General features: G+C 43.9%; 1 protein-coding gene across 1 annotated transcript; it reads left to right on the top strand.

Moving 5' to 3' along the window:
* The first annotated feature begins 2,594 nt into the window (after positions 1 to 2,594).
* On the top strand, positions 2,595 to 20,042 carry LOC149088688 (neuronal acetylcholine receptor subunit alpha-7-like). The gene is made up of 7 exons (XM_089248958.1): positions 2,595 to 2,751; positions 11,448 to 11,638; positions 12,868 to 12,912; positions 14,650 to 14,759; positions 14,998 to 15,246; positions 18,346 to 18,644; positions 19,594 to 20,042. Exons 1-7 carry the CDS (start codon positions 2,685 to 2,687, stop codon positions 19,917 to 19,919), a joined length of 1,287 nt encoding a protein of 428 aa, XP_089105084.1. The 5' UTR covers positions 2,595 to 2,684; the 3' UTR covers positions 19,920 to 20,042.
* The last annotated feature ends 2,383 nt before the right edge of the window (positions 20,043 to 22,425 follow it).

Consider the following 22,425-nt stretch of genomic DNA (forward strand, 5'->3'; position numbering starts at 1 on the left):
AAAAATGACGTTCCTAATGATTGGGCCTTATCTCAGTGTTTCGGAATTCGGGAACTCAGGTGGTGGGGAAAATTGTTACCAGACGTCCTCCTTTAGGAGAACGCATGTTCTACTTTTTAATGTCATTTCAAGCGTCCTCCTACGTTTCAGAGAATTTGCACTTTTTTGTTGTTCTTTTCAGGTTTACCGAAATTATTTTTCATTTTTTACGTGAAAATTTTTTTTTCACTCTGAAATATATATATCGGCCTCTTGTCCCCCACCACCCATACACACACACGCATACATTTTAACACGCTTTGATCAACCATCGTCGAAATTCCCAGAATACAAGAACTGAAGTTGCCTCCAAGTTGAACAGATGCTATTCTACGGCCCAGCCCAGCTTGCTACAGGATATCATGTAAAATATAGTCCGAAAAAAAAACAGCTCATACAAGAACAAAACTGCAACATCTATAATGTATTTTAAAGAGTACCATTGTCTGTTCACCAACGGCTAATGCAGTATACTGAAGGAGGGGATGGTGTTACCTCTTTCATTCAGAAATTAAGAAAATACGATGTAAACAACGCTCGCAATGCTGATTCCTATGGTGAAATCAGTTCTGGAGAAAAAGAAGAAAAAAAGCAACGGTTAAAAAAAGAAAAAAAAATTTTCTCGCTTTGCTTCAGGCAAAGAAATAAAACTGAGCAGACTGTTGGGAAAAATTCATTATTAAACGAGGGGAGACGGATCGTTATTTGTTCTTTTTACTTTTTCAGGGGTACTGTTTTAGTTGGGAAAAATTATTCGGTTTTGTTCGTATAGTGTCACCATCTGTTGTGAAAAACTGACGTTATCAAGTGTGTACGCGCAGTCGTCATCCTTTCTCAGTTTTTGAATCTGGAAACCCTTTCTTTCAAGTCGAGACTACTAACGCCATCTATAGCAGAAGGTTTCTGCGCGAAACTCGCGACGTCACTGAAGAAGGTCATCTCACCTATAGCAATTGCATATAGCAGGCCGACACATACGCCATCTTTACCCTTTTCTGTAGTATATCCAGTGTCAATAGGTGAGATGACTTCAGTGACGTCACGAGCTTCGGTTGGAAGCCTTCTGCTATGGTGTTGACACAACTCATGTGTGAATAGTTTTTTCATGACCAGGCAAAAAGCGGACTCTGTCCTTTAAGGGGATACAAGCCCTTTACCCTGTTGGGTTAGGTCATATTGTAGAGGGACGGGAGCGCCCTTCCCCTACTGTTAGGGTAAGATCAACCCGTAGACTCACCGCACCCCTTGACAACTCAGGTCTATCGCCATGGGCAATTTACTACCTAGTGAGTTGTGCCGGAGTTATAAGTGTGTGTACCTAACAGTCTGCGTGCTATATTTCAGAAGTGAAGTGTAATGATTGAATATTTGTGCCGTTTGTAGGCCAGTTGCTCTCTGGTGCGAGACTTTTTAATGGGAGGGGGAACTCGGCTCGAAGTCGGGAATCACAGATAACCAAATTCAGCCGACCACCACTGTGGCGCCAGTGGGGTTTGTGCGAGTCCGTCACTATGACCACCACAGCGGCAATCTGGTAACCCTAGGTGGGGCTATTGGAGTGAGAAAAAAACATGATAATTGGAAATGATTTATTTTTTTTCAACATGAAGACCCGAATTCGTGACACCCCCAATTAAACAGAGTAGTTATGTATGCAAGACCAAATAAAAACGTCTAAAATTAATTATAACATGCCCATCAATAGCCCTAAAACATAGTGCACAACCTTTTCAGTCTATGGGCCAGATATACGGTAATTCTACCGTTCGTGGGTTTTTCATTAAAAAAATGTCCCGTTTTTTCCCCCTTATTTTCAACGAAACTTAATTCTTGATTTCAAAAACCGAAGCGAGATAGTTTCCTCATGACTTTTAAAATAACATTTTTGGCAATATTTTTGGCTGTAATTGGCAGTTTCATTTGGCATAGAAAATTTTTTTTGACGGTAACTTCTTTTTGACAATTATTTGGCATTTTTTGGCTGTAATTGGCAACTTTATTTCCCACTGAAAATTGCTTTAGACAATTTTTCGGCTGTAACTTCACTTGCCTTCGACAATTATTTTGCAATAATTTGCGATATCCCGTATATATATATCTGAATCTCTTTATGGATTTCCGTATTTCATGGTCAGTTTATATCGTGTTGTGTGCAATGATACTTTTCTGCCGAAACACCTTTCTGGGGCCATATGGAACGTCTTGGAACAGGGCCTCATTCGGTACGCGGGTCGGAGGTTGTGCACCCCTCTCCTAAAATGGTTTGGTCAATGAACGCTGGTATTTAACCATAAAGTCATGATCTTCCTTGAAAACCAATTCAACTCGATGTCATAAGATCTAAATAGAAACTATAAATAGTCTTAATAACGATGCAAACATCAATGTAGGGAAGTCCATTCGTGTGAAACTGAATACGTTATTGTTTTTTTTTTGCCTTTGGGGGTCACTGGAGTCTCTGCACGGGCGTCGCACGCACTTCTCTTGGCACTGCCAGGCACCGAAAAACAAAAACCAAGCAAGAAATAGAAAGAGAAGAAAGAGGCGTTCTTTCTCTTATTATTCTTTAAGAAACTTTTTCATTTCCAGGTTCGCAACTATTATTCGAATTATCTAATTATTCATCGGGCAAGAAAATTAAGGCCATGGTGGGTTCCGGATCGGTCCTGCTACTTGTTGTAGTCGGATACTGTTTCCTGTGTTTCGGTACAGGCAAGTGTATCTTAATTATAATAAATTTGAATTTAAGATTGAAAACTTCTTTACAAAATTTTCGATCCGATTCAAGCTTTTTTTTCCTTAGTTTAGTTTATCGGTTATTAATTAGTTATAAAAGACTAATTATTTTCATTGAAGTTGACAAATTCTGGTGTGAAAGTACAGTACTGTATTTCGAGGAAAATTCAAATATGGGTACGCAGTCGAATTTAAGGAGGTTGGTGCACAGTCTTGGCTTCCAATGCTTTCCTTTTGTGGGAAACATCCCCTTCTTTTAGGATCATTGAAAACTGTTTTTCCTCTTGTTCAGCTGGAATGCATCGAGACTGTACCTCTTAATAGCGATTATGCCTTTCAACATATAGATCAAGGTTTAACAACATTCAAAATCTGAATCTTTTTGACGTCATAAAAAGAGTATGGAAAGTATCGGAAAGTTGATTGTAATGCGTTAATGAAAGTGTATTTCCTTGAGAACAATAAGAATGATGAGCAAAATTTGGGAAAACAGTTTCATGACGAACTGTTTCTATAAATCAGGCTTCGAACATGGTCAAGAAATCCTGCAGTGATGCTAATTCCAGAACAGTGGAATAATGCAGCAGGTAACATCAATTATCATAATTATAAGTTATTGAGAAATTTGGGAAACAGTTTCGGATAAAATTTTAATAATTGATAATTATTATCACACGTGAATGTTGATGATTAAGTTGCAATTTGTAGTCATTTTACAGATCCAGGATATAGATTAATCGGGTAATTCGAACTTTTTTTCTAACTTTGGATTTCGAATTGTACCCCTGTGTCAGGAAAGTTTTCTGACAAGGACGAACCGGGTATCAAACCTGCGACACCTCTAAACATCCTTTGGTACTTTAGGCGAGTGTCTTATCGACCTGGGGACTCTACGCGCCCCCTACAATATTAATACACGTATAAAAAATAGGAAAACTGAAAAAACGTGTTCTTTGGCAAATTCGCGTGCTCCAAAAATAAATATTTTTTTCTCACATCGGACATGATTAAAAGCGTTGTTTTTATCGGTGAGCTCTTTAAGTGGCATTGGCAAGATTAAGTGGTATAGTCGATCCCGCTTATAACGTTGCCACTTAAAACGTTTTTTCGCTTAGTAAGACTTATTTTCGTGGGACCAACTCTAAGTAATTCTTTCTATATACTCCTTAGTTTGCACCAGCTGGAAATCCGAAGAGTGCCTATTTCATTTAAAAAAAACATTTTATAGGGCGTGGGGTGGCTCAGTGATTTCTGCTGTCGCTCAAAGGGTTGATACGAAGAATTTCCGGCGTTTTTTTCCGCCTCAACGAGGTTTAAATGTATTATACATGTATTTGTGGTATTAGCGTATTATGGTTAGCCTTCAAATATCTCAAAAAACACACCGATTTCCGAACATATTTCTATTTAAATTCATCGTTGATCAGCTGGGAATGTTTACAAAATTGAATATGGCAGGTATTCTAAAGGTCTTTTTGACAATTTTTGGCTGTAACTTTCTTTTGACAATTTTTTTCTGCTGTAACTTTCCATACATAGTTTTTGGATGTAACTTTGCTTGCTTTTGACATTTGTTTTGGCTGTAATTGACAACTTTACTTGCCACAAATTTTTCACTGTAACTTTACTTGCCACAAATTTTTCACTGTAACTTTACTTTGACAATTTTTCACTGTAACTTTACTTTGACAATTTTTCACTGTAACTTTACTTTGACAATTTTTTTGGCTAACTTTGACATTTTTTTGTGGCTGTAACTTTACTTGCCTTTGATAGTTCTTTTGGCTGTAATTGGCGCGTGAATCGTCCAGCGCGACACGCCGTCCACTCACCAATAAGAAAATTAGTATGACTGTTTTCCTACAGAGCACAATACGCCTCACGACAGCGTTTTACGTCAGGCGTGATTAGTAAACTGCTTCTGGAGGGAGTCAAATGTGTCGTGCACCGCGCGTTTCACCGATTTTCTCTGCATTTTTGTTGTGTTTTCTTTCCCTTCTCTTCAAACCGGAGTATGAAGACGACAGAGTAGCTGATGCTAGGGCTATATACTAGAAGTACTTTCTTTTCTTTCAAACCGAGCACAACTCGGATCTATCACAATCTATGGGGGATTTACCACCTAGTGACGTCACAGACGAATTTGGAAACACGTGTGGAATCCTTCGATCTTTAGGGCAACTGTATTCAACCTTTCGGACATTGCGGGCCAAATTCAAACATCCTATGAAGCTCGCGGGCCACCACACGAAGTCATACTGCGGTATTTATCTCTATCAGTACTCTTGCGGTATGCAAGAAAATCAATATTATTAAAGAACCTAAAGCACTGCACAGTGGTGTAATAAAATGGGTTGGACAACACGACCCCCGAGTTTAAAAAGGGGTCCCGGATAATTTTAGATTTTTGTTTATTCTGAAATCATTTCTTTCATTAATTCTGAAATTATCATTTCTTATTTTGATTTTTTTTTAAAAATCATTTCTGTTATTAATTCTGAAACTGCTTCGTATATACACTGAAGAGCCAAAAGAACTGGTACACCTGCCTAATATCGTGTAGGGACCCCGCGAGCACGCAGAAGTGCCGCAAAACGACGTGGCATGAACTCGACTGATGTCTGAAGTAGTGCTGGAGGTAATTGACACCATGAATCCTGCAGGGCTGTCCATAAATCCGTAGGAGTAAGAGGGGGGGTGGAGATCTCTTCTGAACAGCACGTTGCAAGGCATCCCAGATATGTTCAATAATGTTCATGTCTGGGGATTTAGGTGGCCAGCGGAAGTGTCTAAAGTTAAGAGTGTTCCTGGAGCCACTTTGTAGCAATTCTGGACGTGTGTGGTGTCGCATTGTCCTGCTGAAATTGTTCAAGTCCGTCGGAATGCACAATGGACATGAATGGGTGCAGGTGATCAGACAAGATGCTTGCGCACCTGTCAGAGTCGTATCTAGACGTATCAGGGATCCCATGTCACGCCAACTGCACACGCCCCATACCATCACAGAGCCTCCACCAGCTTGAACAGTCCCCTGTTGACATGTAGGGTCCATGGATTCATGAGGTTGTCTTCATACCCGTACACGTCCATCAGCTCGAAGCAATTGGAACGGAGACTCGTCAGACCAGGCAACGTGTTTCCAGTCCTCAACAGTCCAATGTCGGTGTTGTCGGGCCCAGGCGAGGCGTAAAGCTTTGTGCCGTGCAGTCATCAAGGGTACACGAGTGGGCCTTCGGCTCCGAAAGCCCATATCGATGATGTTTCGTTGAATGGTTCGCACGCTGACACTTGTTGATGGCCTAGCATTGAAATCTGCAGCAATTTGCGGAAGGGTTGCACGTCTGTCACGTTTAATGATTCTCGTCGTTGGTCCCGTTCTTGCATGATCTTTTTCTGGCCGCAGCGATGTCGTAGATTTAATTTTTTACCGGATTCCGATATTCACGGTACACTCGTGAAATGGTCGTACGTGAAAATCCAAATTTCATCGCTACCTCGGAGATGCTATGTCCCATCTCTCGTGCACCGACTATAACACCACGTTCGAACTCACTTAAATCTCGATAACCTGCCATTGTAGCAGCAGTAACGATCTAACAACTGTGCCAGACACTTGTTGTGTTATATAGGCGTTGCCGATCGCAGCTCCGTACTCTGATTGGTTCCATATCTCTTTATTTGGCTACGCATGCCTGTACCAGTTTTTTTCGCTCTTCAGTTTGTATATATATTCACGCAGAGATAGACTTGAAAGTCTGGGGGGGGGGGCATGATGATGATGATGTCAATTCATATATAGGAATATACATTAGGTCGGTCGGATCCACCTTTGACGATGGGGGGGGGGGCAATACCGTCCCCACCCCCCGTTTCTCCGGCCATGCTGCTTCGCTGCTTCACATGATCCAGAAATTATTTCTTGCAAATACTTGGAATTATTTTTTCCATTAAGAAGCTTGCGATCATTTCTGTAAATTATGTATGTCTATTTGGATGCGCTGACTTCTCTAAAAATGTAAATTAATTTTATTAGAGAATAATTTAAATTTAAGAAAAAGTTTTAAACAAAAATTAAAAGTTTTTGGGCTTTAAACCCCGCTCTCCACCCAATTTTTTAAAATGGCCCTGATAATATATCAGGTGCACGCTGTCAATGCGGAAGGGGGGGGGGGGAACTCAATAAAAAATGTATTATTTCCTTCTTTTTAATCGTCTTTCAATGTTTTCAGTTATTTCCTAAAAATGAAAAGCGGGCCATACGTTGAAGACCCCTGCTCTAGGAGGTACTGCCTAGAACTCCTTAAATGGAAATTTCCACTTTTGATCCATACTGTTTGTGCTGCCATCTACTGTAACAATTATAAACGACTCGAGCGGTGAGAATAAAATTTGGATCAAGAAGCATAAATTTTTATTCAGTGCAGTCCCTTTCTAACAAAGTCCTCAAACTGAACTGAATGACAAGTTCAGTTCTTTCTTTGGGGAATAAGGAGACGTTAAAAACAAAGAACCAATAATGAAGCAGACGACAGTCATTCAGTGCAGTTCCCCGTGAGAGGAGCTCACAAACTGAACTGAATGGCAAGTTCAGCTATTTCTTTAGGGAATAAGGAGACGTTAAAAACAAAGAACCTATAATGAAGCAGACGACAGTCATTCAGTACAGTTCCCTACGAGCGGAGCCTACAAACTGAACTGAATAGCAAGTACAGTTAATTGTTTGGGGCATAAGGAGACGTCGAAAAACAAAAAAGCTAGAATGTGAATCAGACGACAGCAGAAATTTTCATTCGATACGGTGCCCTGCGCCCACAAACCGAACTGAATGGCAAGTTCAGCTATTCCTTTGGTAAATAAGGAGAAGTCAAAAACAAAGGACCCAGAATTGAGCAGACGACAAATGAAATGAAAATTTTCACCGTTTGATTTTTGTGATACAATAAATCAGAATGAATATTGTCATTTATTAACATTTTGATACTTGGAAACTCGTTTGCAAGTTCACCAGCTCATTACTAGATGGCTGTACATGCAGGTTGACGGTTACTGATCAGAGTTTAAATTTTCATCAACAGGGAGCGCAACGGTATTTGGATTTGTTGATTTTATTTTAATTGAAATCACGTATATATAAATTTTGTTATTATTAATATCGAAACATTGTGGAAATATAATAAAAAATCATGCCCCCCCCCCCCCGGCGCATTTTTGTATATTTTTAGAATCTGGGGGCGGCGACTAACTCCGAATCAGTAACATCTCGGCGACGTGTCTAATGATGGGCGCCGGACAAAACAAATGCCCCCAAAATTATTGAATTAATGAACACAGGATTTTTTTTAGAGGATTAGATTTTATTTTAGTGGTTGGTTGCTCAATGACCTAGACCAGGCATCTTCGACCCGTTGCTAGCGAGCACCACGTTCTCGCTAAAGTACCCAGAGTGCTCGATGCTCATGTTCAATTTCGTACTCGCGAGCACTTGATTATCGCTCCAATTAAACACCTTAGAGGAATTGCATTCAAGGATTGAAATCATCGTCATTTCCTGCATTCGTATGTTAAACGTGCCATGCGTAAGGGTGCTCTTCTTTTGATGATGGGGTACAGGCAGTGCTCGCGACTGGAAGAAGGTCGAAGACCTCTGAGCTAGACGCTTGCTCTTTAGGTCACTCTTTTGATCAATCATATGCTTGATCACTGTTTTGGTCGCTCGCATGCTCTTGTAAGCTGTAGTTCACTCCTAGGATCACTTACCAACCTGGTCTCTAGCTCACTTTGGGTCACTCCTATGCTTACACACTCTCAAGGTAACTCTTTTGGTCGTTCCCTGACCTGGTCCCTCGCTTTTTAAGTGACTCTGTGTCACTCCGCATGCTCGCACTTTTGTCTTTCCCATGACTCTTTTGGTCTCTTCCATGATCGTCCACTTTTAAAGGGTTACTCTTTAAATCGTTCATTCACTGACTTGGTCCATTGCTCTTTAGGTCACTATTGGTCCCTCAATGGCATTTGCTCTGTAGGTCACTATTGGTCCCTCAATGGCATTTGCTCTGTAGGTCACTATTGGTCCCTCAATGGCATTTGCTCTGTAGGTCACTATTGGTCGCTCAATGGCAACTTGCTCTGTAGGTCACTATTGGTCCCTCAATGGCATTTGCTCTGTAGGTCACTATTGGTCGCTCAGTGGCAACTTGCTCTCTAGATCACTATTGGTCGCTGATGGCATTTTCTCTGTAGGTCGCTCTCTGGCAGCTTGCTCTCCAGGTCACTCTATTGAATGGAACTTGCTCTCTAGATCACTTTATTGGTCGCTTAATGATAATATACACTCATAATATAAACTGAAGAGCCAAAAGAACTGGTGCAGGCATGCGTATGCAAATAAAGAGATATGGAACCAATCAGAGTACGGCGCTGCGGGTCGGCAAAGCCTATATAACACAACAAGTGTCTGGCATAATTGTTAAATCGGTTACTGCTGCTACAATGGCCGGTTATCGAGATTTAAGTGAGTTTGAACGTGGTGTTATGGTCGGCGCACGAGAGATGGGACATAGCATCTCCGAGGTAGCGATGAAATTTGGATTTTCACGTACGACCATTTCACGAGTGAACCGTGAATATCGGGAATCCGGTAAAAAATTAAAGCTACGACATCGCTGCGGCCGGAAAAAGATCATGCAAGAACGGGACTGACGAGAATCATTAAACGTGACAGACGTGCAACCCTTCCGCAAATTGCTGCAGATTTCAATACTGAGCCATGACTGCACGACACAAAGCTTTACGCCTCGCCTGGGCCCGACAACAACGACATTGGACTGTTGAGGACTGGAAACACCTTGCCTGGTCTGACGAGTCTCGGTTCCAATTGCTTCGAGCTGATGGACGTGTACGGGTATGGAGACAACCTCATGACTCCATGGACCCTACATGTCAACAGGGGACTGTTCAAGCTGGTGGAGGCTCTGTGATGGTATGGGGCGTGTGCAGTTGGCGTGATATGGGACCCCTGATACGTGTAGATACGACTCTGACAGGTGACAGGTCCGTAAGCATCCTGTCTGATCACCTGCACCCATTCATGTCCATTGTGCATTCCGACGGACTTGGACAATTTCAGCAGGACAATGCGACACCCCACACGTCCAGAATTGCTACGAAAGTGGCTCCAGGAACACTCTTCTAACTTTAGACACTTCCGCTGGCCGCCTAAATCCCCAGACATGAATATTATTGAACATATCTGGGATGCCTTGCAACGTGCTGTTCAGAAGAGATCTCCACCCCCTCTTACGGATTTATGGACAGCCCTGCAGGAAACATTGTGTCAATTAATTACCTCCAGCACTACTTCAGACATTAGTCGAGTCCATGCCACGTCGTGTTGCGGCACTTCTGCGGGGGCCCTACACGACATTAGGCAGATGGACCAGTTCTTTTGGCTCTTCAGTGTATAACGAGCCAAGACGCGTCGTATGAGGCATACGTAAGTCCTTTCTTTCTGGGACTTGCTTATGTTTCTTGGTCATTTATGTGATCTGTAAATGTTCCTTGGGTCTGTAAATGTGCCACTCAGTGCATTAAAAAAATTAGGGTTGAGGTCGCCGGCCACATCACATTATTCTGAGGGCACATTTGGCGCTCGGGTCATAGTGTTAAGCATGTGTGCACCAGTCTAGTGCCACTAGATCGACCCGTCCTTTTTCCTTTACCACCAGCGTTATATTAAATTGGGGGGAAAGGGGTCCTCCTTTATTTAAGCCTCAAACATGGACTAGGCCCGTCATCAGAAGAGCACCCCATGTGTCGCATTTCTGTTATACTCTCAAACTCAGCATTACTTAAAACCCTTGAAGCAATTTCAATGAATGATGAACGTCACAATCACCCTGAGGTGCTTCGTTTAGCTCATCGGTGCTCGCAAGTAACAGGGTGAAGATGGGGGGGGGGGAAGGTCCTATGCGGGTGTTTGACGGAGATTTCTAAGGAAGATTGTCATTTTCCTGGTAATTTTTTTTTTTTTTTCATCCGACATGGCTCTACGGACATCGTCATCGTTGGGTTTCGCCCTTGACATTCCACTTGCCTTGACTGCGGGAGTGACCGTATTAGTCATCAACTTGGTGACTGTATGAGTAACCAATTGAAGGGACCGTATGAGTGAACAAGTCAGCGGGTGGGTGACCGTATGAGAGAACAAGTCAGCGGGTGGGTGACCGTATGAGAGAACAAGTCAGCGGGTGGGTGACCGTATGAGAGAACAAGTCAGCGGGTGGGTGACCGTATGAGAGATTAAGTGAGTGTTGTCACTCATACGGTCACGAACTGATGCAGTCAATTACATACTCTCTTGGTCACACATACCGTCTCTCACTCATACAGTTCCTTGCCTACTCATACGGTCACTCGCCCATTTATATGGTCACTTATACAATCAGTTACTAACTTGGTCACTCACCCACCCAATTACTTGGTCACTCACTCGGGCAGGGCAGGCGAAATTTCCGGGGGTGAAACGTACCAAAGGTGAAGTGAATTGTCGTTTATGATGAATTGTCGTTTCAAATCGTTCCAGCAATGTTCAAGGGTTGCAGGGGTATATAGGGGTAAGTTTCAAATGCTTTTTTTCTCCCATGACGATTTACTCTTACATTGGACGATTACAGGTGTGACGATGGCCCAAGTGACCGAATCGGCCGAAGACGCCAAAAGCGCTCCCCAACTATCGAACATCAAGAGGGTGATGGACAAACTTTTCAAGGAGCAGCAGTACGACAAGAAAGTCCGGCCGATCACGCACCACAGCAATACGACCGTCGTCTATCTGTCGATGGCACCCAAATACATCATCGACCTGGTATGTATGTATGCAGCGACAGTCACTTTTCACCGAGGAGTCGCACAATGACACTCAACATTGCTTCAAGAAAATTGATCAATTGTAATAATTGCCTCACGGGGCTGAGAAAATCCATTGTGCAACATAGTCGGGGAGCGTAATTACAGTCCTCGCACTCTTAGTAACACGAGAGGCTTTAACACGCAGTGATTAGTCACTACTATAGAGTTACTACGAGCAAGAAAGCAAGACATCACGAGGGGCGGAGCTTTTGGCGAAATTCAGTTTCGCCAAATAATTCGTTAGGGGCTTTTTTCAACCACATGCCAGAGGCTAGCATATAAAATATATAAATTATTCATTCGGATATCCAAATTTTTGGAGATTTTTTCAGCCTTGTTCATAGCCGGAGATAGACTTGGAAGTCTGGGGTGGGGGGGGGGGAGGGCACGATGATGATTATGTCAATTCATATATACATTAGATCAGTCGACTCCACCTTTGACGCTGGGGGGAGGGCAATGTCCCCCACGCCCCCCTCGTAACTCCGCCCATGGCCTTGTTGTCCTCTCCAAATCGCAGTTTAAACCTCAAAAACTGGCTGCATTTAGGGTTTACCAAATCGGACTAACTGACCTGCCCCCCCCCCCCCGCTCTCTGCGTTACATAAGAAGGTGGGCATGAGTGACCAAAAGAATCTCTTCTTTGAGACAGAGCGGCGGGCCATATGTTCTGGTTAAGAGGTCATTCACTGACCTGATCCCTTGCTTTCTAGCTCACTGTTTTGGTCATTGACACGCTTGCACGCACGCACTCTAGATCACTTACGTGCCTATACAATCTTTTGTCCACTCACATGCTTACAATACTAACAATGACCACTCTATAGGTCATTCGTTTGGTCATTCACTGGCCTGATTCCTCGCTGCCTACGCAGAGGCTTATCTCTCTCTCGCTCTATGGCTTGCAACCACTCGTTCCTCAAATTTGCCGCTCCCTCCGAACTTGCTGTCCTGGACTATAGTCCACTTCCCCTGTAAATACGCTACTGCACCCCCCCCCCTCAAAATCATAGTTACGACCTTGTGTTCATACCTGGAAGTTCGTTATTAAACGGTACGCTATAACGAGGTTTTACTGAACCAGTAACCAAAAAAAAAAAAACCACTAAAACCAAATGAACATTTTGAAAGTTTTTCGATTAGTTAGTGATAATATAACTTGTGGTTTTCTTCTTCCTTAACCAGATAGAAGACAGATCCCTGTTGTGGTTGGATTCGTTGCTTATTCTGGTAAGTCGTCCTTCCTAATGAATAATCAGGATCAGGGAGGTGTACCATATTCTTGTCGTCGAGCATTTAGTCCTTTTTTAGTCCTTAGCTCTGCGGTTCTTGACCTTTTCTAGCTGCGACCGAAAATAAGCTGCAAGATCACCTTCGCGTCCCATGGACTGTTTGTTTTCGAAATCAGTAACGCAATAAGTGCATTTATAACAGCATTGTAAGTGTTATACGACTCGTCTAGGAAGCCCGTACGAATCAAGTCTGGTTTGCGACCCATAGCTTTAGAATCCCTCGCTGTAAGTGGATTCATGCGACCTATCTCACAAGCCACAGTGTATCAAGTTTGTGTTGTGACGTAGCTTATAAATCCCGCTCCCAATCACTGTGGTGGTCATAGTGACTGCCCGACATCGCAAAGTTCCGGGTTCAAACCCCTCCCACTAGCACCCGAGTGGCGTGGTGGTAATACCGCGAAGGTTGCTGTCCCAGGTTCGAACCCGGGGGAGGATATAGGGCCCCCCCCCCCACAGTGGTGGTCAGTTGAAGTTGGTTTTTCCGTGGTTCCCAACTTCGGGACGCGAATGTGAGCCGATCTCCCCGTTAAAAAGTCTCGCCACAGATAGCAACAGGCCTACAATGGCACAAGTATTCAGTCGTTACACTTCAATTTTGAAATACAGATGACAGCATTGAAAAATCGGACACAACACTATATACGCGCTCAAGCCGTTGGATACCCACACTTCCGGTAGAGGTCTGTAAACTTTTGCTAGTCGCGAGCACTGCCTGTACCCATCATCAAAAGAAGAGCACCCCTTACGGCAAGTTTGGTAGTGAATTGCTCATGGCGATAGTACCGGAGGTGTGCTCAGTTTGAAAGAGTAGGAAAGAAGGGAGAGCATAAGAATCCCTGGTTGCGAGTGGATTCGTACGACCTATCTCCCAAACCCCCGCAAATCAAGTTTGAGTTGCGACCCATAGTTTAAGAATCCACAAACGAATCTCCGCAGAGAAATGTGGATGTGGTGAATGTATAGTTCAAGCATCTTAAGAATCCCTTTCTGTAAGTGGATTCGTACGACCTATCTCACAAGCCCCAGAAAATCAAGTCTGGGATCGTAATCCATAGCTCAAGAATCCCTGGCCGTAAGTGAATTTGTACGACCCGTCTCTTGGGAGAACCTGCGAATTAAATCTGATGACCCATAGCTCAAAAATCTCTAGCAGTAGGAGGATTCGGACTATCCATCTCGGCATGGCCCCCCACATCCTGGAACAGGGCCCCAGGCCAGGATCTTATGCGGGCCCCCGACCAGATTTTCACGGGGCCCCTTTATGATGAATTTAAAGCGTGAAAAAACAAAAAAAGGTGAAAATCATCCCGGGCCCCAGGGCTGGAGCCTTGTCAGCCCACCCCTTGTGGGGGCCATGCATCTCGAAAGCTCCCACGTGACCGATAGGTTAAGAACCCTCCCTCTGTCAGCTATTTGAAAAAGCCTTCCTCGGAGATCGGCCGACCTTCATAACATGACGAAGATTCACGTAATTGCAACTTTCAAAATATAGTACGAAAATTGCATGTACGTAGTTACAAGTAGTAGTAATAGTCTTTAGCTAATTATACGAACCGGTCCTGACTTCGGACCGACGAGGAGCAGGTGGTACACATCCCTGAATCGAGTGATGGAATCCCCATTAATGCACCTCCTCATACAAATGCACCTTTGTTTTTCCGGCTGTGATCAGCACTGGAACGATTTCCGACTCGCTTGGAACCCTGAGGATTATCACGGATTGAACGTCATCAACGTCCCTGATCATATGGTGTGGCAACCGGATATCCGGGTGTATAACAGGTATTTATGTATATGTTACGGTAAATGTGTAATATGAATCCGGTTAGAGTATATACATAATAACCGGTTATCATGCATAATCGCAGAACATTTTTTTTTTATAATTTTCTCAGTGCAAAGTTTGATAAATTTTTCCCTAAGGTTGAAACTTTTACCGGTGATTATGCATAATATTCGAGCGACGCGTCGTTGGTAAAGAATTAACTGTTTATCTAATTAACTGTCTTCCCAATTCCAGCTACAGTTGGAACGTGGACCCGATGATGAACACCCACGTGGTCATATATCACAGCGGTGACGTGTTGATGGTGCCGCCTGCAGTTACGACCACCTACTGCCCGATGGATAGCGCCGTCGGGACGTATCCCTACAATAGGATTGAGTGCAAGCTGGTGTTCGGATGTTGGACTCTGGACGGATGGCAAGTCGACCTGTCGATCTATGACCAGAAACTATACATGGACGAGTTCATAGACAGCAATCCGAGGTATGTGCACAATTACGATTATATATATAAAGACATCTTCATTCTTTCCCCCCCCCCTTTTTCCCCTTTTAGCTGCGAGCACCGTCCCTGTCCCGTCATCAGTAGAAGAGCACCCGTATTCTTGAATTCAAATCAGCATGATGCCAATCCTATCATGGAACTTGATAGAGGTGATGCATCCTCGACTCAATTCTTTGATGATGTGGGTCCATGGGGTTTACGGAAATTTCGCCTCCAACATTTCGCCCCAGAAGTTTCGTCCCCGACATTCCACCCTCGACGATTCGCCCCGATAGTCTACACCTGACAATTCGCCCTCGACATTCCGCCTCTGCCATTTCGTCTGCCCTAACCGGGGGAGTAACGAAGTGAGTGGAACCCCTCCGAAACCCCTCCCCCCTCGATGCTGACGTAATACTTGAACGACCCCTGAGTGACAGTATGAGTGACCGTCGCCACAGTGGTGGTCGGCTGAAGTTGGTTTTCCGTGGTTCCCAACTTCAAGAGCCGAGATCTCCCCTTTAAAAAAAAGTCTCGCCACAGAGAGCAACAGACCTACAAACAGTACAAATGCAATTCAATCATAACACATCACTCACTTCACTTCTGAAATACAGATGGCAGCACTGAAAAATCAAACACAACATTACATACGCACTCAGACTGTTAGGTGCACACGCAGTTACAGTTCCGGCACAACTCCCCACTAGGTAGTAAATCGCCCATAGATGGCGATAGACCTGAGTTGTGCTCGGTTTGAAAGAAAGAGTATGAGTGGTCAATTGAAGGGTGAGTGACCATTTGAGTGAACGACCGCATCGGTGTGTCAGTATAAGACAGCGTGAGAGACCAAGTGAGCGTGGTCACTCACTGACACTCAGCCGCTTATATTGTCACTCATACGGTCACTCACCCAATCACTCTGTCACTCATACGGTCAAGGCAGGTGAAGAGTCCAGGGCGAGAGGGAGACGGAATTTCCGGATCCCGGTCTATGGTCGATTCTTTACTCACCCATCGGTCTAAAGACCTTTCACAATCAATATTTCCAATATTTGTACTCGGGGGCGGATTTGTATAGTTTTGCCCCCCGTTTCAGCCCAATTCTAGTCAAAAGAGCAGGCAGACCTTGAACACGATATTCACACGCGCGACATCAAAATTCAAGAATTATCATCTTCAGTCTTATACAAATTCTATATCAGTTGGGAATATGTAAGACAGATGGCTGCACCAGCAGTGCATGAGAAAAGCTCAACTCTAACAACATGAATACGTCCAGGGATCCACACCTAAAGAACGAAAAACACATACTCCGGCATTCCAACTTAGGGAGTGACTCCGACACTCCCTAACTGTACACTGTTTAAAGCATGGGTGGAGATACGGGGGGGGGGGTGCGTGGGGGGAGGCAATGCCCGCCCCAGCGTCAAAGGTGGAGTCGACTGATCTAATGCATATATGAGAATTTGAAAATTGACGTCATCATCATCGTGCCCCCCCCTCCCCAGCAATAATGACGGTGCCCCCCACACTTTCAAGTCTATCTCCGCTTTGCGGCCGTTCAAGTATTACGTCATCATCGATGGGGGGGGGGGGGTGCTTCCGATTTGCTAATTTTTGATGACGAGGGGGGAAGGGGGATTTGGATAATGCTTACGTCATCAACCACCACCCTTTGTGAAAATATGAAATATTTTTAATGGCATCTTACTCAGTGCGTCAAAAACGAGGAAAACCTCTCGATAGTTTGTAGCCACTTGAAGTAACATCACCCGCCCCCCCCTATTGGTAAGTGCCTTACAGAGCCACTTTAGTGATCTCTGAATGTTTCGCGGATCCAAGTGATCTGGAAATGTGTCCGGGCCGCTTAAGTGCTCTGGAACTGTGCTACGCGCGTAGCACATTCATTTTGAGTTGTTTTTTTTCCCAACTGTGGTCAACGCTTTCTATTCACACTTCCTACATCTGCATCCACCATTACAACGTTTACCGATAAATGGCGTGAATTGCGATGTTCAGCTATTTATGAGCCGGACCTAAATCTAATAGGAAAAACCTTTAAGGCGACCAATTCATATTTTTCCCCCAATGTCGTCATTTTTTTAAAGTATTATAGCTCTGAAGTCTCCCCGCAGAGACGGGCCAACGGGAGCAACGGGCCTAAAACGGCACAAATATTCAATCGTCACACTTCATTCACAATTTGAAACATCGGTACAATATACTTCTGCGACAGACTATATTACAGGGTGTCCTGCTAATACGGCCTTTATTTCGTACTTTATCTTCTGTCATAGAGGTATGGTTGCAATTTGGGAAAAAAAATTCAAAATGCGTTCAAAAATTACCCTGTATTGAGAGTGAGAATACAGTGCGTAATAAAGTAAAAAAATCTAAATTTTTATATGGTCCCTTAGGGCAACAACTTTCTAATTGAAAGTTCGTGAGTAATTGAAAATAGTGAGCTAGTGACCTAGGGAGTAAATGAGTGACCTGGAGATCAAGTGAATGACCATCCTATTGAGAGAGAGTTATCGAGTGATATTGTGAGTGAATGACTTGGTGAGTAAATGAATTATCTAGGGAGAGTAAGTGAGTGACCTAGTGAGTAAGTGGATATAATGATATATCACTCAATACATAACCTGGTGAATGAGTGAGTGACAGAGAGAGGGGGGGGGACACAGTGAGTGAGTGATAGAATGAGCTACCTAGTGATTCACTGAGTGACCTGGTGAGTAAGCGAGATCGAGCTTTCTTTTGTGACAGCCGGTTCGTTCATTCATTCACTCTCACACTCTCATTCATTAATTCACACTCGTTCACTAGTTGATTATTCATTCACTCACTCACTCGTTCATTTTTTCACTCGATCATTTATTCACTCGTTCATCTACTCACTCAATCGTTCATTCACTCGCTCATTCATTCACTCACTCGTTCTTTTTTTCACTCGATCAATCACTTATGTCGAACTGAGGTCGGTGAATTTTCCGGTCACGTTTTGCAATAGGCTACAAATTTTGTTACCTGTTTATTAATTTCTTAGCCAATAGGAGGGGTAGATTATTTTGTTCTTATTCTCTTCTACCAAAGATGGGATCTCCTCGAAGATCAGGTGAATATCACTCGTGAGGTGAACCACTACAACTGCTGCGAGGAACCGTACATAACCGTCTTCGTCAAGCTGCCGATGGTGCGCCGGTATCCAGCGGAACTGAAGGTCACCTGGTCACCCTGCGTGCTGGTGATGGCTCTCACCCTAGCCATGTTCTTTATCCGTCCTGATTCCGGCAAAAAGCTGGTATTGGGACCCGTTCTGTTGCTGATACTGAGCCTGCTCATCGTGTACGTGGCCATCCAGACCAGGTCGCCGATTTATCCTCTCATAGCTGGTGAGTATTTCCTATGTATCAAGCTTCGTGAGCGTAACCACGATGATCATGGGAAATCATTGTACAGGGTAAACTTCTCCTGATTTGTCAAACGAAAGGGGGGAGGGGAGGGGAATAGCCGTGCCCACGTGGGACCTGAAACACCATAGCAACCATATGCGAATCCAGTACGATGTGTCAAGATGGGCGAATTTTTCAAGTTCGTTGTATCGTCCCGTAAAATACAGGACAGTCAAACTTCCCCATATTATTCGGCTCTTGGGAAGAGCGATCGTTCCTATCTACCCCCCCCCCCCTTCTATCACCCGAGCGAAGGCAGACATCTTAAGCTGCGAATGAAGGCTGTGTAGGTATCTTTTCAGCTGCGAATGAAGGCTGGGCAGGCATCTTCAGCTGCAAATGAAGGCTGGGTAGGCATCTTCAACCAGGGGCGTAGCCTAGGAATTTCGGAGCCCAGAGATTTTGTTCGGGGGGGGGGGGCAAAGTGATAGAACAATAGATTTGGCCATCTTTTTCCCTTTCTCTGGTCATTTTCTCACATTTCGGGCCCCCCCCCCCCTCGATACGCCCTTGTCTTCAGCTGCGAATGTAGTGGGGGCAGACATTTTCAACTGCGAATGGAGTGGAGACAGACATCTTCAGTTGTTGAAGAAGATGAGGCAGACATCTTCAGCTGCAAAAGAAGGCAGACATATTATGACTCTAATATTATTTGGTTCTTGGGAAAAGCGATCGTCCTCCCTCCCTGGATCCCTGCTTGATAGCAATCCTGTCTTGTCTCGTTTCGAGTTATCTACAGAGGTCATGTCATGTCGCCTTGTGGGTTTTTTCTCTGCAAAATCAAATTTTTTCGCCAAAAACTGCCACCTGCCATACGGGGTGCAGTTCACCCCGTATAATTAAGTGTATGGGAATCATTATATACATGAATGTTTTGTTTTCCCCGCAGTGTCTTTCCTGTCGTCGACGCTGTACGCGGTGGCATCGGCGGTCCTGCTCGAGGTGGTCGTGATCAACATCAGCAGCATCGAGGGACCGACCCATCCTCCCGAAGTCATCGTCAACCTGCTGTCGGGTCCCGTCGGTAGAAACATCGCGATCTACGCCAGGTGGCTGGACGGCACGGCCGTGGACAAGATACAGCTGAAGGAGGATTCCGAACAGGTCATCAACCACCCTTCCGCAAAAGACGAGTGGATGCTCGTCGGCGCGGCCATCGATAGAGTCCTGTTCGTCGTCTACGTCGTCGTTTTCGCGGCTATACATAGAATTTGAGAGAGAGAGTTCTCGCCAATTTTGGAGAACATTCCTTATCTAAGTTTATGGTGGGATGAATGAATGCTCGTGTAATAATACAAAGATACGAAAAAATAAACTCCCTCTTTCTCTTAAATCTTCTTTAGGCGTTTTTGTTTTTAATGTCTTCATGAAAAGTCGAAATCGTCTATAATAGCGTTTCCCAAATACTTTTACGGCCGTATATAACCTACAATCTCAGGTTAGAGGATTAGAGATCGACACGAATTGGTAAAAATCGCGAGTTTAACCAATCCGTGTCGATTTCCAATCTTTTCACCTGTGATTGTAGTTTAAACTCTGTCGGTGAATACGACCGTGAGTTATGGATCCCCCACCCCCCAGAAATCTTGGTGTCTGCCATGGACCAGAACCTCCTAGAGATAGAAGGCCTCTGCACTGTTTGCCATAAACGTCATTCAGACTACCTAGCAAGTTTGCCACATTTTGAAACACAGCATCCTATTTCCTTTCTTCTTATTTTGGCGTAGAATATACCTGATTGGCTCACAAATACCGCATAGTGATTGAATGTGGATCATAGAAATAGCCAATTCTAAGCCCGATCATTTCTTTTCCTCACAACGATGATACGGGAATTTTTTCCCTTGAATATTCTTAGGGAAAATAGACTACTTACTGACGTTACAAGCAGAGTGCGGAGGCCATCTATCTCTAGGAGGTGCTGCATGGAGCCCCCCCTCCTCCCATTTATGACAGCAGCCATCTATCATCGAAAATGTTCCCGAACAACGGAGGGACATTTCAACCAGTAAATGTGATGCGATAACAATGACATCTACTGGACTGTACAAAAACGTACGTACAACGTCTCGTACTCCTTTTGTAAAATCATAACAATATCACTTTTTAGCAGTCCACCATCGTTGTAGTGGTGCTTTTGCGATTAAATTGCGAAGGTCTCCGACCTTCCTCGAGTTGCGAGCGCTGCATATGCCCATCATCAGACGAAGAGCACCCCTGACGGCAACTTTGACATAGGTGTTCGTGCAAAATCTGCAAAATTGTGATCTTCGAATGAAATTTTTGCAGGGTGTTTAATCGAAGCGTTGCTCTCAACAGTGCTCGTGAGCACGAAATCGGACACAAGCACTGAGCACTCTTGGTGCTTCGAGGAACACCGTGGTGCTCACGAGCAACACATGTTGAAGGTGGTTGACTTAAGAGGGTGGATCGCAATGAACGACCCAATTCTTTGCCTTCAAATAGCATTGAAATTAACACAGAAAAATCGATTATAATAATATATTAAAGTACTTTCATCCAATATTTTAAATTAAAAAAAAATTTGCATCCAAAAATTAAATTTCAACCTTATTAACCCTTTTTCTGTTAATTTAAATGCTTTTTGAAGGGTTTAAACTTAAATCCCCCCCCCCCAAGCCTTCTATGCCCTCCCCTCTAAAGGTCGATTATGCCTCAGCTTGGAAAAATTCTGTCAACGGCACACACATCAGATCATCTAAACGACCACCACGCTCATTTCCTAATCACTTGAGCGACCCACGGCACAACTCCGGTTCATTCAAGTGACTCGATCCATTTGCACAGATTACTTTAAGTTACGCGCGGCACGCTCCCAGATCCCATAAGTGCCCCCCCCCACCCCGTGGCATTTTTATAAACAATTTAAGCGACTCAAAGCGTATTTCCATATCATTTAAGCGACTCGAAGCGCGCACACGCACATTTCCAGATTACTTAAATTAGCTGTGGCACATTTCCAGATGACTAAAAATTCCTGGCGGCACATTTCCAGGTCACTCAAGCGACTCGAGGCACATTTTTGGATAATTCACGTGACCCCTCTACCCTTCTAAACCAAGGAATCGGCCGGGACCCTCCAAAAGGTTGAACAGTGAACGCCTTTGAGTATAAAATCCCGAAAAACTTTGAGGAATGCAGTGTCCCATCAAGGGGCGAGATAATTTCTTTTACAAGTTAAGCTCTCCGAGGTATTGAACTGTCGAACAGCCTCCTTTATATAAGGGGTGGGGGAGGTCCATAGGATTGTCTAAATTTCAGGGGGGCATAGGGGGGGACAAGCATATTCTCCCCCCTACCCTGGAGTCGATTTTTTTTGTTTTGTACTCGAAATATTTGTTTGATTTATACAGTGGAATCCCGTTTTAACGAATATCGTCATAGCGAAAATCTCGTTGTAACGAACACCTTTCTAATCCCCCAGATAAGTTTACATAGGAACGATGCAAAAACCTAGAATTCCTTTATAACGAAATTTCGTTATAATGAAGTGATTTCTCCGGTCTCTTGGAGTTCGCTATAACGGGAAAAAAAACCGAAAACCATAATTGGTGAATCGGGGTTCCAATGGGTAGTCATAACCCGTCAAACCCCCTTCATCATGACTCTGCTAATTCCTGTTGCAGTAGTGCGCTTTGCAATGATCGTTATAACGGGATTCGACTGTACACACACGCACACACACAACTTTTTCCAACAA

This window comes from Pholcus phalangioides, unplaced genomic scaffold, assembly GCF_987345545.1.
Source record: "Pholcus phalangioides strain wild (caught in Gottingen) unplaced genomic scaffold, Ppha-v1.0 ptg000003l_1, whole genome shotgun sequence".
Lineage (NCBI taxonomy): Eukaryota > Metazoa > Arthropoda > Arachnida > Araneae > Pholcidae > Pholcus > Pholcus phalangioides.

What these genes read in the sequence shown, in the direction of transcription:
- LOC149088688 (XM_089248958.1), top strand. Translation starts at nt 2,685, where the DNA reads ATGGTGGGTTCCGGATCGGTCCTGCTACTTGTTGTAGTCGGATACTGT. An exon ending in CCAAATACATCATCGACCTG is followed by an intron (nt 11,639 to 12,867) that starts GTATGTATGTAT and finishes TTCCTTAACCAG; the next exon opens with ATAGAAGACAGATCCCTGTT. An exon ending in GATATCCGGGTGTATAACAG is followed by an intron (nt 14,760 to 14,997) that starts GTATTTATGTAT and finishes TCCCAATTCCAG; the next exon opens with CTACAGTTGGAACGTGGACC.